Raw genomic sequence first — 14,191 nt, 5'->3', positions numbered from 1 at the left:
TGCTTAGAACTCTTATAGAATTTTATTTATACCTTTTATAAACCAAGTGTATTTCTCTGGTATCATCATTATTTCCCTGTCTCCTCTCTCTGATAAGTTCCTAAAGGTGGAAACCATACTCTTTGCATCTTCCTCGGCATCTAACAATACTTTGCACAGAATAAGTACAATAAATGTTTGCAAAATTACATTGTACATGTAACCTTCAACTGTTACAGATTTACTACACATTATATTATTTAACAATGCTTTGTTGAATATTCACACAAGACTCTGGAGAAGCAAATTGCTTGCAATTATTTTCTTACAGAAATCTATTTTAATATCATTAAGATTTTTCACATTAGAGGGAAGCTGGGTAGCCCAGTGGATTGAGAGACAGGCCTAGAGACAGGAGGTCCTAGGTTCAAATCTGGCCTCAGACACTTTCCAGCTTTGTGACCCTGAGCAAGTCACTTGACCCCCATTGCCTAGCCCTTACCACTCTTCTGCCTTGGAACCAATACACAGTATTGATTCCAAAACGGAAGGTAAGGGTTTATTTAAAAAAAAAAAAGATTTTTCACATTATGATTAGATCCATGATACATCCAATCTTGTATTCTACTTCTGAAAACAGGTCTAAGAAATATTTTTTTCTAGGGCATGACTGCGTGTCAAGCTGAAAAAGATAGGAAAGTAACAAAACACCCTAGTTTCCTTCCAGTAACCAATTATAAGTCAGTCATTCAATTTCTCCAAACTCTTTTGAAGATGCTTATATTTTTCTCTGTACTCACCTCTTATCTGCTGTATTATACATTTCCTTTTTTGTTTCACTGGAAACTTAAGGCATTGCTCTCCTAATTATGGTATATCAAGATTAGGTGGTTCATCTTCACCCCACCCTTTATGATTTAAGGAATCAATTCAATTCCCATTCAACATCTTTCTAAACTGAAAAGTGCTAATCTTCTTAAGCTGTCTTCATATGGCAACAATCCCTATCAGAAGTCCCTTAAGTACTCAAATTTTCTTAAGGTCCTCACTTAATAGGAACCAACTAAAACACAAATACAGGTAGGTTTATGAGATTTACTTTAATTTCATAGAAATTTCATGTAAAGTAAATATCATCCCTGATATTTAGAGAAGACATTTTTCAAAATATATCTTTGACAATAAAGCTTTACCCCAAAACTTACAGGAAATCATAAGGTAATCCTCACAGTTGCTTTTATCATCATCTTGTTGTTCCACAGGGATTCCATTGGCATCTATAACAGCTTCTGAGGCACAGTCTGCTACCAATACTTCTTCTGAAACTACATCAGTTGTCAGAGGATCTGTGACAATTTCTGCTTCTACAACATTGTCATGAACAACATGTTCCACATGTCCAACATCGGGTACATGCATAGAGTCACTTGTCAATACATGTTCTGGTATAGACATAGTTGCTGTAGTAATGTCAGAGGCTAAAACATCATCAGGAACAGTGCAATGTGCTAAGGAGACTTCTTCAGTTACATCTGTGTCCAGCACTTGCTCAGGAATAATGACTGTTTCAGACACATCTGCTTCTTCCATGATATCTGGGCACTGAACATCCTCTATAACAACGTCCTCAATAACATCTTGGATTACTACAGAGTCTGGGTCATCAGGGACAAAGTTATGCACAGTTATGTCTGAATCCACCACATCTGAAACAAAAACAGTTTCTTGTACTTCCACAACAATTTGATCACCATCCATGTGTGTAGCATCAGCTCCTTAAAAAAATAAAAACAAAAATGAACAACTTGCAGGCATACAAGCCTATTTCAAATGATAGATTACTTTAAAAAAAAATTCCACAGGGAACATACTGACTTCAAAGTTGTCTCTTCTACTGAATTCGACTAAAGCAATAAATGGCGTGATTTACTTCCACTTTGGGGAGGAGGTTGGGGAATACATACTTATAATACAAGGATCACTTTTTTGACCTGTCACAAGTCAAACAATATTTTTTTATTTTAAAATGTTTTACTTTCAGTTCCAAATTCTTTCTCTCCTACCTCCTCTCTCTCTCACCCACTGAGAAGAAATATGACATCTATTATACAAATGAAGTCATGCAAAACATATTCAAATAATATTTGGGAAAACATTCTAGAGAAACCAATGACCAGAGGCAATCAGAGAATATATTCTGAAATAGAAATAGACTTCTGGAAACAAAGACAATAAAAAGTCTTAACAGCATTAAAACTGATGTCATCTAAATATTTACAAATGACTATAAATTAAAAAATAAGAATAGGTACCAAGAAAAATTACCTTCAAAATACACTGACTCTTTCCTTCACCATACATTAATTTTCCCCTTTTCTTCACAAAATATTCACCCTCTTCTGATTTCTCCTTTCTATTCATTTTACCAGAATGCTCTTCCCCTCAATCCCTCAAATTTCTTCCTTACTGTTTGTTCTAACAACAATCTGAATGCAGAGCTATGTATGGTCATAGGTAATATGCATTTAAATGGAAAAAAGACATCTTGAATTATGGCATAATTATAGCATATTTAAGTTCAGCATAAGTGAGAAGTAGGAGAAATAAGTAAAGCCTTTTTAAAAGAAAAGTATGCTTTGGAAGAAACAAAGAACAGAAAGAAAAAATATTCTTTCATAGTTAAGGACCAGGATAAGAGAAGAAGCTAAAATTTTAAGATGGAAAAAAACCCAAGAATATGGGCTCATTATCTATTCTAACACTCATTCTTACCCCAAAATGTAAAAGTGACTAACCCTATGTCATGCACAGACAAATTAACTACATGATCTAGAAATAGAAGCTATGTTTTTTTACTCATCCCCAATGATCTTGTCATTACAAGAAAAATAATTTTAGTTTCTTAACTGAAAGATCACTCCTTAACTATCTTACTACTTCTTACTACTCTTCCATCAACTTTGCAGGTACATAAAACAAATCACTGCATTAATACACAGGGACAGAAATTCTTCATTCATTACTGTTCATTCTGAAAAAGTTTTTAAAAATCCACAAATCTTAACTCTCAAAAATTATTTAAAATGAGCTAAAACAATAACTCTATCATCATGAATTTAGGAGGTATTTTTAAGGTCTCCAGAATTTCTTTTGTAAAATACTTTCACAATTTTTATTCATTTTCCTTACACTATCTACAATTGTTAACTCAGTATCATCATTCTGCTTTTAAATACTTATTTTTATGTTAAGGTACAATTTTTTAAAACCACTGGACTTATACCAGATCTGTGTTTTTGTGCTAGGCTATGCCATCTAGCTGGATTAAATGAACACAATCTTTCTCACCATGTTTCTTCATTTGTAAAATGGGGATAATAGCTTATATGCCTAACTAACATGGTTTGAGGTATCAAATAAGAGAGGGAATGAGATTGAGAAAGATCTCTGATTTCATTGATACAAGATTCTCCCAGGAAATCCTATCTATCAGTCCAACACAACACCTTCTCTGCAACTTGGTCTTAAAAAGTCACCTAGAGGGGGCAGCTGGGTGGCTCAGTGGATTGAGAGCCAGATTTAGAGACAGGAGGTCCTGGGTTCAAATTTGACCTCAGACACTTCCTATTTGTGTGACTCTGAGCAAAGTCACTTAACTCTCACTGCCTGGCCCTTACTCCTCTCTTCTGCCTTAGAACCAATACCCAGTATTGATTCTAAGACAAAAGGTAAGAGGTTTTTTTTTTTTTTAATTTTTAAGTCATCTAGAGGTACAACTAGGTAGCACAGTGGGTAGAGCACCAGGCTTAGAGTCAAGAGGACCTGGGTTCAAATCTGGCCTTTTTTCTAGCTGTGTGACCCTGGGAGCAAGTCACTTAATCCCATTTGGAAAGACTTGTTACTTTTTTGTCTTAGAATTGATAGGAAGACAGAGTTAAAAAAAAATAAGTTGACTAGAGTATTCACTAAGATTAAAAAACTTGTTAAAGTACACATATGTGTCAGAGGCAGGACTTGAACCCTAGTCTTCCTGGCTTTGTGGCCAATGCTCTATCCACTATTCTATGATTCTTATCAAATGAGATAATGAAGAGTAAAGTCTTAAACAACTAATGATGATATTGTTATTCTATATTATTATTTTTATACATCAAATACATATGTAAGTATTTACACATCAAAATTTAGATATCCCCAAATTAAGTAATTTACTCAAAAGGCAGACAAAAGGTCTTTAAGTGTTTAGAAATTTGACAGGCCCTGAATGACTATCTCATTCTCTGAACAACGTGGACCTGTTGTACTATTCCTATCAATTTCTCTAAAGAAATTATTATAATTTTAAAGATAAAATTTAATCATCTTTACATACTGCAATAAAGTGGGCAAGAAAATGTAGTTATCATCCCATTTAACAATATCCTCAAGTTGGATTATACAGAATTAGTATAAAGGAATTTAAAAGTAATATAAACTCATCAGATTACAAAACTGGCAAGGAAGCAAGACATTGTTGTGATGAGAAGCTTTTAAATATTTGGACATATGCTAAAGGACTCCTTCTGCCAAGAGTTATGCATCTATAAATTTTTTACTTACTTTACTATAATTTCATATTTCAGAAGGCAAAGTGTCTAGGGAAAATGATATTCTGAACCTAATTCTGAATAGGTAAGAACTAGTAAACAAGAAGAGTAATCTTCAAAGAAAATGATTGTATCATTTTAGAGGTTGTGAAAGCCAGGGGGAAAGAATGATGGTATAATTTAGTATATACACTAGAATTTTGGAGACTATAACTGAGAAATATCAGAAAAAAAATAAGTTATGATTGATAGGTAGCAAAATCTAAAACAAAAAGACTATGGAAAAATGGAAAGAGCATTGATTCCAGACTCCATTCAAATCCTGCCTCTGATACTACCTATGCAACATGTCACTTAAATTCTCTAGACCTCAATTTCCTTAATTATAAAAAAGAGAGAGCTGGACTAGATTATCTCTTAAATTCCTTCCAGCTGAAGATCTATGATCCTATAATCAAGAGAGATGAAAAGACTTTAAGAATTGTATTGAAAAAAAATTTCAAAGAGGAACCTAAAACACTAATATGGTTACATAGAGAATTTTCTAATGATCCCAGATTTTATATTTGTGAAATATAGTTTGGACTTGGAAAATGAAAGAGGCCAAAGGTTTTTATAATAACATCTTTTATCTCACATTGTATGTCATTAATATTTTTCTTCTGAATTACCTTTCTTACTAAATAAGAGCAAAGATTAAAAAGTCTATCAAATTAGAATATTCTAAAAATGAGAAGCCACCCTGAATAGTTAAAGCAACTTCAACCTTACCAATTCAAATTATCTATCAATGCTGTAAGACAAATTATAATGAGCTCAATTATCACTATTCTTGCAAAAAGTTAGCCAATATAAAACCAACAAAAGGAAGACAAAAGAGCTCAGGAATTATAACAAGTATACACCTGATCTTCTTGCCAAATAGAGAATTAAAGCCAAGGGCAACACTGATTTACATTATAAATCTATTTGTAAAGCAAAATGGAAAAGGGTGGCAAAAGATTACAAACAATGAATCCGAATAAAAGAGCAAAAGGATTGGAAGCAAAATCAAGTCAAAAGAAAGTCTGAGGGTAGTTAGGTGACTCAGTGGATAGTCAGGCCTGGATTTGGGAGAATGTGGCTTCAAATCTGGCCTCAGATACATTCTAGCTATATTATCCTGGGCAAGTCGCTTAACCCTAACTGCCCAGCCCTTATCACTTTTCTGCCTTGGATTCAATAACTAGTATTGATTCTAAGATAGAAGGGATATGTTAAAAAAAAAAAAGTCTAACATGTGACCTAAAGGAGTAACATCATCCCAAGGGAAAAGTGATATAAACTGGAACAAATTTACCAACATTTTTATAACAAACGATTTCCCTCAATATTGATAAATCATCACATCTGGGCTCTAAAATCTAGATCCAATGTAATTCAAAGAATTAGAAATGGGGGCAGCTGGGTGGTTTAGAGGATTGAGTCAGGCCCAGAGATGGGAGGTCCTGGCTTTAAATCTAACCTCAGACACTTCCCAACTGTATGACCCTAGGCAAGCCACTTAAATCCCATTGTTTAGCCTTTACCACTCTTCTGCATTAGAACCAATACCCAGAATTGATTCTAAGATGGAAGGTAAGGGTTTAAAAAAAAAGAATTAGAAATGGTATGTAAGAAGATGAATTAGAAATGGTATGTAAGAAGATGAAGTCAGGAAGAAAAGATTCAGAAAATCAAATATAGAAGATCAAATAGGCAAGTCCATATAGGCAATGATAGAGAACATTTTGGAGACTATATTCCCCAAAAGAGCAAACAATTTCTTCACAAGATATATTCAGCACAAAAAACAACAACAAAAGAATTGGGGATGGGGAGAATTCATGGACACTAAAATACTTAGGAGACACCAACCCATATGTCTACTTTCTCAACTTTATGAAATCTTTATGCAAATTAATATATATAAGCTTTTACCAGCTATCCTCTATAGCTAAGATTAAGATATTACAAAATACCACAGGGGTATCTTTACTGATTACATAAAAGCAGTTCAGTAAAAACCTTAAAAGAATCTCTTCCCATGAAGTCTTTCATGTATACATTAAGATCACATAAAATTCTTGCTAAGTGCAAACATAGTATAACTATTCAGCAGCCTTAATATTAACATCAAGCAAGGCATAGAACCAAGAAATATTTGCACACCAAAGAGATTCACCACTAACCCAGTAAGCCAGGTCCAAATGAAAGAGAAGTGGTGAAATTTTTTCCAAATGTCTCTCTTTTGTGGATGATAATGAGCTGATTTCATCAGGCATCTGAATTTTACAGGATCTTCTAAAATAGATTCATGATTATTCAAGAGATCAGGCTACTAACCTATAGAGAAACACTAAATGGGAAAAAATACTTTTTGGCCAGATTATAAAATAAGATTGGAAGACATAATAAATTGTGTGTATATGTGCATGTGTGATGTATTTGTATATGAGTATATTTATATATATATATATATATATATATATATATATATATTATCTGTATATAGATAAAAGAGAAAATGTTTATACACACATATAATAATAATTAACATTTATACAGCACTTACTATTTGCCAGGTAGTGAGCTTAGCACTTTACAATGTTCTCATTTGATCCTTAGAATGATGCTATAAGGTAGGTGCTATTATTATACCCATTTTACAGATAAGTAAACTGAGGCAAACAAATGTCTTGCCCAGGGTCACTAGTAAACTAGTAAGTGTGTGAGACTGGATTTTGAACTCAGATCTTTCTGATTCCAGGCCCAGCAATCTATCCTTGCTACCATCTAAATGCTTCACATAAGTTCACATATGTATATTTAAAATCTAGAACTGGCACTACAGATAAGACAACGAGTTGGGTTCAAAAGTGGGGGGAAAGAAAAATACATTGTGAATTTTAGTTTTACTTAAACCAGCTTAGTCTTTAGAATCCTAGCAACCAGGAATGTATACACCCCCACTTAAGGATTAAGTGTAGGGCTGGAAGGTCTATGACCAATGTGTGCCAACAAGTGACAAATCAGAAACAACTGACTGACCCCCTGAGCTGTCCTAAGCCAAGTTTAAGTCACCATTGGCACATGTGAGACACAGGAAGTGATGTAAAGATCTGCCTTTATATTTCACATCACTTCCTGTGAGGAGGGAGCATTGGCAGAGTTGACCCTGGAACTCGAGCCTGGAGGAGCTCCTCTGACAGACTGCTTCCTTTAGACTGTCACGAGGTGAATGATAGGATTGACTCCCCTTTCCCTTGGCTTCTGGGGAGGCCCCCTTGGCCAAGGCCTCTAAACTCCTGTCTGGCTCAGCCTAGGTTGGAGCAATTTAAATTCTCTTTCCTCTCTCTCTCTCTTAATTTCTTCCTTCTATTGTAAATAAAACCACCATAAAATTCCATTCTGACTTGAGTATTTCATTGGGATTTAGAAATTAAATCCCTGGTGACCAACTAAATTTATATTTAGCCTAAACCCTAAATTTACAACAATAAGCTAGATTACTTTGATATCATTGATGAGGGTGGTTCCTTCCAACAAGGCAGGCTGAAAACTATCCATACTTGAGATTCTTTTCCATGTCCTCCCATAAGTGCATCACAGATTCACCCAGCATAACCACCTCCACAAATTCCACAAATTCACATCCTGAGCATGCAGAATTATCTCAGATAATCCTCTGTTCTTGCCTCAAAACTAGCACACCATCTTTTTTGGAGAAAGTTATCTTTCATGACATCCTTAACATTACTTCTTCATAATTACTTGTTTGTAATACATTCTCCTCTTGATTGTCCTTTGGGTGATCCTTAACTTCATTTCTCTGGAGACTATTGTATCCCATAACTTACAACTATGTAATTTCATCAAAACAATGCTAATATAATAATGATGAGCCTTTGTTTTAGAGAAATTTGGGTCCACTGAAAGAATTTTGCAATTTCCCAAAAGCAAGTCAGCTCATTTGCCTCCTGTTTAAAAGGATGATCACAACTCACTGGCCATTTGTAGCATCTGTCCAAGGAATACACTAGTGGACAAAGGCTAAAGGTTGTCCATCCAACTACATATAGTCTAGACCCTTAACTCCTGTCAGCTAAGAATGTTCTTAACATTTTAAAATAAAGTTTTATTGTATTTAAAAACGTAATGTAAAAGCCATTTGTAGCTTACAGGCCTTACAAAAACAGGCCAAGGCCCTCTGGTAACATTTTGCCCCCTTTGCTAGATAATAGGCATTCTTCATCTACTTTTTCCTGTATGAGTGGTTTAAAATTCTTTTGAATTATCATGAATTTAATTTAGGAAACTATGCAATGTTCTAGGGCTTAATGTAATTACTTTAATCTTCAATCTAGCATAAGCATCTTTTAAACACAAATTTTCTTCTACCAATGCTGCCTAGTTACAAGTATGTGAATATCACAGCCTCCAAGGAATTGAAGTTGCAGGTGCCCCAAAGGGTAATAGATACACATAGCAAGAAATGTTATAAAGTATATCACAAAGATTGCACAAATGGGAAATGGCATAAGAAATAGCAAGTAAATGTATAAGTAGAAAAGCAAGTGGGCCAGTTACATGTTGAAAGCAAAGAGTAACAAACGGACAATTCAAGTACTACATTGGGAACCACAAAAAAAAAAAGACTGAAAGAAAGGCCCCTAGGAGTTTGGATGAATTTTAAGGAAATGTATAAAAAAATATGGCCCAGAATCTAATGGAAATAATATCTATACTAACAAGATCTCAGTCACTGAAATATTAAAGTTTATGTTCAAAATATGGAAATCAGGAACATTTAACCAAGAATGAATAAAAATAAATCTATGAATGACAAGCTCTTTGAAGAATGGTGTCAAGAAGACTAGAGTTCTAAATGAGTTTGTGAAAAATTCTGATGATTACAAAAACACCTTTAGTTAATAGAAATAAAGAAAAGGAATAAAGAAGATCTAATACTTGGGATCGACATAATAAAGTTAACAGATGACAAAGAAAACTAAACTGTCCAATTTGTTTTTTACATAGAGAAAATTATTTGAGTAAATGGAATATAATAAAAGGGATCATGATGAAATTAAAATCCAATTTAAGTGAGGAAGTAAAAGACCACATTACTGCTCTAATTAAATGAGTTATAATCACTTTGAATTGGAGAATTCTAGGTAGCTCAAAAAATGTGACTGCTAAAACACTGTTCTAACTTTGAGTACTTAGAAGAGGTGTTAGCCTTAGAGACTAACAAATATTTCAATTTAGAGAAAATGAGAGAATGTAAATTTATTCAACAACAGACCAGAGCTTAATGCTCATGATCACCAAAATTCTAGAACCAATTACAAAATATAGCACTTGTAAAGGATATTGGTGGTCATTAGGAACCACAGGAAATGACAAAGTAAGTGATGTCAGACTAAACCTCTTTCCTCTTTTGACAGTGTTATTAATAGGCAGGTATATTGGGATAAACACCGTACATTGTAAGGGGTAAATTTAGGGTTTTTGACTGAAATATAAATTTAGTTGGTCGCCAGAGATTAATTCCAAATCCCAATAAAAATATTCCAGTCAGTTTGGGAATTTTATGGTGGTTTAATTAATGTAGAGGGAAAGAATTAAGAAGAAGAGAGGGAAAAGGGTATAAGATTTCTCCGGCCTCGCCTGAGCTAAGGAGAATTCGGAGACCTCAGCCACGAGGCCTTCCCCAAGATGAGGGGCCTCCTAGGAGGATAGTGTTTTAAGAAAGGTAAAGGAAAAAAAAAGTAATCAGCCTAAACTCCAAGAGAGCTCAGGGAAGACGCCTCACCTGACCCATGCCAAGATGCCAAAAGGCTGCCACGAGTCACATTGATAGTCAAACCCAACGTCTCCGAGAGAGATGCTGAGCTCCATGTCTCCACCGCCAAAAAAAGCCAGAGCCACCTCTCCACGAAAAGAGCTCTGAGAGAGGAAGTGACATGAAATATATAGACCATTTTTTACATCACTTCCTGTGTCTCACATGTGCCAATGGTAGCTTAAGCTTGATTTAGGACAGCCCAGGGGGTCTGTCAGTTGTTTCTTATTTGTCACTTTGCTAGCACATATCTGTCATAGGCCATCCTTCTCAACACTTAATCCTTAAGTAGGGGGGTAGACATTCCTGATTGCTAGACAAAGCAGGGTGGAGTAAATCTAAAATTCACATCCAGATCATAGAAAGGCATATCACTAAGGCCAGGAGGTAGTGATGTTGTCTGGAGCAGAAAATTAAGTCTGTTCATAACCCACTTAACAATTGGATCAAAAAGTACTAATGAATTTTTATCAACTTGGACTGAAAACAATTTTTTTTTCCCCATTTCACAAGATGTTGGAGCTAAAAAAAAAATCAATTACCAAGGATCCAATCTTCGACATGTTCCAAAAATGGCACAAAAGACATCATATTGTCGGACATATATGATGATAAATGACCAGTCATGTACCAAAAGTGAGGAAAAAAAAGTACTCCAGACGTAATACTAGATATTAAAAACACATCTGGGGGGCAATTGGGTGGCTGGTGCATTGAGAGCCAGGCCTAGAGATGGGAGGACCTGTGTTCAAATCTGGCTGTGTGACCTTGGGCAAGTCACTTAATCCCCACTCTTACCTTACCATTCTTCTGCCTTGGAACCAATACACAGTACTGATTCTAAGAAGGTAATGGTTTAAAAAAAAGTTCCCTATTTAGAAAGGGGCTGCATGGCCATTAATTAGGGTTAATGTAGAAGGAATTTTCCATGCAAGCAGTGGGTTGATTAAAAAAAATTTTTTTTCTTAAGCCTTTCAACTACAGAATTCTAGAGGATCATAGAATTTATAGCTAGAAGGAATCCTAGAGATCATATACTCTAGGCCTTTCATTTTACAGAAGAGAAAACTGAATCTCACAAAGGTTAACTGACTTGCCCTAGGTCACACTGATGGCTAAGTAGTATAGTCTAAGGTTAGACATAGGTCCTAGGATTCCAAATCTAAAATGCTTTCACTATGCACTTTATGTTTCTAAATTCTTTAAAAGCAAAATAAAATAGCCATCAAATTTCTTGGTTAGGTGAACTTTTTTTTCCTAATGTAACTGGAAAAGGCCTACAAAATTAAGCCAGCATTTTAAAATATGCCTCTTTGAAATCCTGGTGGTTTGGGCAGAAAATTGAATACTTTGTTATAGGGTTAAAATAAATTAAGAGGTTTGGGACATAGTGATTAATTTCCAAATTCCTCATATCCTATGAATAAAATTACAAATATTTTGCCTTCAAAATTCATCCACTTAACTAGTTTTGTTTTGTTTTTAGCTCTTAGGAGCTATGAAGAAACAATAAGAAACATATTTTCTTCCCTTCTGGAGTTCATACTTTAGCTTGGAAGACTAAGACTTAACACACATGAAATTATACACTATCTTGTTCAAACTATAGGCACAACTAATAAATGCTAAGAGAGGTGGACCTCAAACTGGACTTTTGAATATTAACAGCTCATATTTATATATTGCTTTACAATTTGAGGAATATAAGATTTTAACAGTCAAAAAGAAACCATTTCAAGTAAGCAAAGTTAAATAAGAATTAGCAATGCATGTTGGATGAAAGGCAGACATTGAGAAGACTCCATTGCCAGGTAGAATATAGTCATAATGTGGACTAGGTACTGAAAGTACAAGGTAAGATTTCATAAGGCCAAGACTACCGGATTGAAGAATTTAGACTTTATTCTGAAGGAAATGAAAAATCACTGAAAGTCAGAGACAGGAACAGAATACTAAAGTAGTTTTAAGATGATTAATGTTATGGAAATGAAAACTCTTGGAGGGAGGAGAAACTGGAAGAAAGGAAAACAATTACGACGATACTGTAATAACACAGAAGGAAGGAAAAGCCCTGAAAAGCAGCTGAATCTGATTAGCAAAGAACTGGTAAGGTTTAGTGACTGGGAAAAAAAAAAAACATAAGGGCAATAGTAAAAGTTGGCTCTAAGACTCTCTAAGACAAAAATAGGAAATTGAGAGGGAAAGACAATTTAGGAAGCAATCATAGGATTTGGAGCTAGAAGGGGCCTTAACTCCCTGCTTCTTCATTTTATAAATGATAAAATTGAGGCCCAGAGAGGGTTAAATTATCGTACTATTCCATCCAGTATGCCAATAAGAACATCACTCAATAACAATTTAATCACCTTAACATCTTTCAGTGATTAGTTTAAAACAACCCAAGAAGTTGTTATGATTGATACCTGTTGCATCAAAAAACGAGTTTGGCTCTTGTGGCTGCAATTCAAGTCCATCTTCATCCATGGCCTTTGATTCTCATCAGTCACTGATCCTGAGCCAGGAGAAAAAAAATAAATCCCATATTAATCATTTCACAATAAATCAAAAGTTATACTTAGTAATTATGAAGTTATTTTCCTTGCCTCAGAACAAACATTTCTTTTTCTTTGATAAATTAATTACTATCAAAAACTTGTCAGTCCAAATTAAAATTTAAGAAGCCTGCACTTAAAAATGCGCATATTCAAAAAATAACTTGTAAAATTAGAGAGACTGATGAGTAACTCAAACTGACTTGAGAATTCCCATAATCAATCAGTAAATATTTATTAAGCACCCACTATATGTGCATGCACTGTATAAAGTGCTATGGATACATACATATACAACAAAACAATCCTGATGTGAAAAACATTTACATTCTAATACAAGACATCCAAATTGCAAACCTATACCCATTTTGTAATAACTCTACAAATGTCAGGATAAAAATTCTAAATAAATAAGTATGGGTAACTATAGCATGAGTAAAAATGAGCAATTTTGGTTTATTGTGGACAAGAAGATGCTCATGCTCAGTAAAACTTGAAAACTCTAGGTGTAAATGTAAGAATGTTGCAAATTTTTAGCTATTCTAAAAAAAGTGTTAAGGTGATAGGATTATTTCTTCAGGAGTTAAATTAATTACATTCAGTATGATTTTAAGAAAAGTGTTGCCCTTTTATGATATTGACATGATAGAAAAAATACAAAGAAAATACTGTTATGTACATCCTTAAAAATATAATTAACTATTGTCCATGAAAAAATATTAAAAATATACTGAACATGCAAACCAAAGAAACAATTCAAAGCATTTTGACAAGACAATGTTAATTTTGATTAATGAAAAATTAATTTGTACAATGAATTGATATTCTAAAGAGAATAAAATCTTCTGACGTTTCATATACTTCTTGACTCTTAAATTTTATTTCACACATATGAAAATCTACATTACTTTATCCTGGATTTTTTTTCATGACTTTCATGTGTATAAAATCACAATCTTGCATATGCCTCAATTACATATAACTCAAATTAGTTTCATCTATATGATCAGAAGTAGGCTACAACTGTTATGGCAATTGTTGGAAAAGCAATGTTATCCAATGCTACTTGAAATTAAACAGGACACCTCAGTCTGGATACAAATCAAATCATCCTAAAAAGAAGGAACAATTTGAATATATATATATATGTATATGCACACATGTAGTACACAATAATACTTACACAAAGATTCTTACTCAAACAAGGA

The 14,191-nt window shown here is 34.0% G+C and overlaps 1 protein-coding gene across 11 annotated transcripts in view; it reads right to left on the bottom strand.

The window, feature by feature from the left end:
- The window catches only part of ZFX (zinc finger protein X-linked), a 135,614-nt gene that overhangs the window by 40,989 nt on the left and 80,434 nt on the right, over window positions 1–14,191 (bottom strand). For 9 of the 11 annotated variants that reach the window (XM_016433377.2, XM_056793364.1, XM_056793365.1 and 6 more), the window contains 2 exons: window positions 12,855–12,943; window positions 1,185–1,754 (listed from right to left, as the gene is read on the bottom strand). In XM_016433377.2, the coding sequence (XP_016288863.1) occupies window positions 1,185–1,754; window positions 12,855–12,915 (631 nt within the window). In that variant the 5' untranslated portion in view covers window positions 12,916–12,943. The remainder of the gene's footprint in view (window positions 1–1,184; window positions 1,755–12,854; window positions 12,944–14,191) is intronic. The other 2 variants (XM_056793369.1, XM_056793368.1) reach the window with 1 other exon arrangement.

Source organism: Monodelphis domestica, chromosome 4, assembly GCF_027887165.1.
Source record: "Monodelphis domestica isolate mMonDom1 chromosome 4, mMonDom1.pri, whole genome shotgun sequence".
Classification (NCBI taxonomy): Eukaryota; Metazoa; Chordata; class Mammalia; order Didelphimorphia; family Didelphidae; genus Monodelphis; species Monodelphis domestica.
Note: the sequence above shows the minus strand (reverse complement) of the source record. Positions and strands in the feature narration are given on the sequence as shown.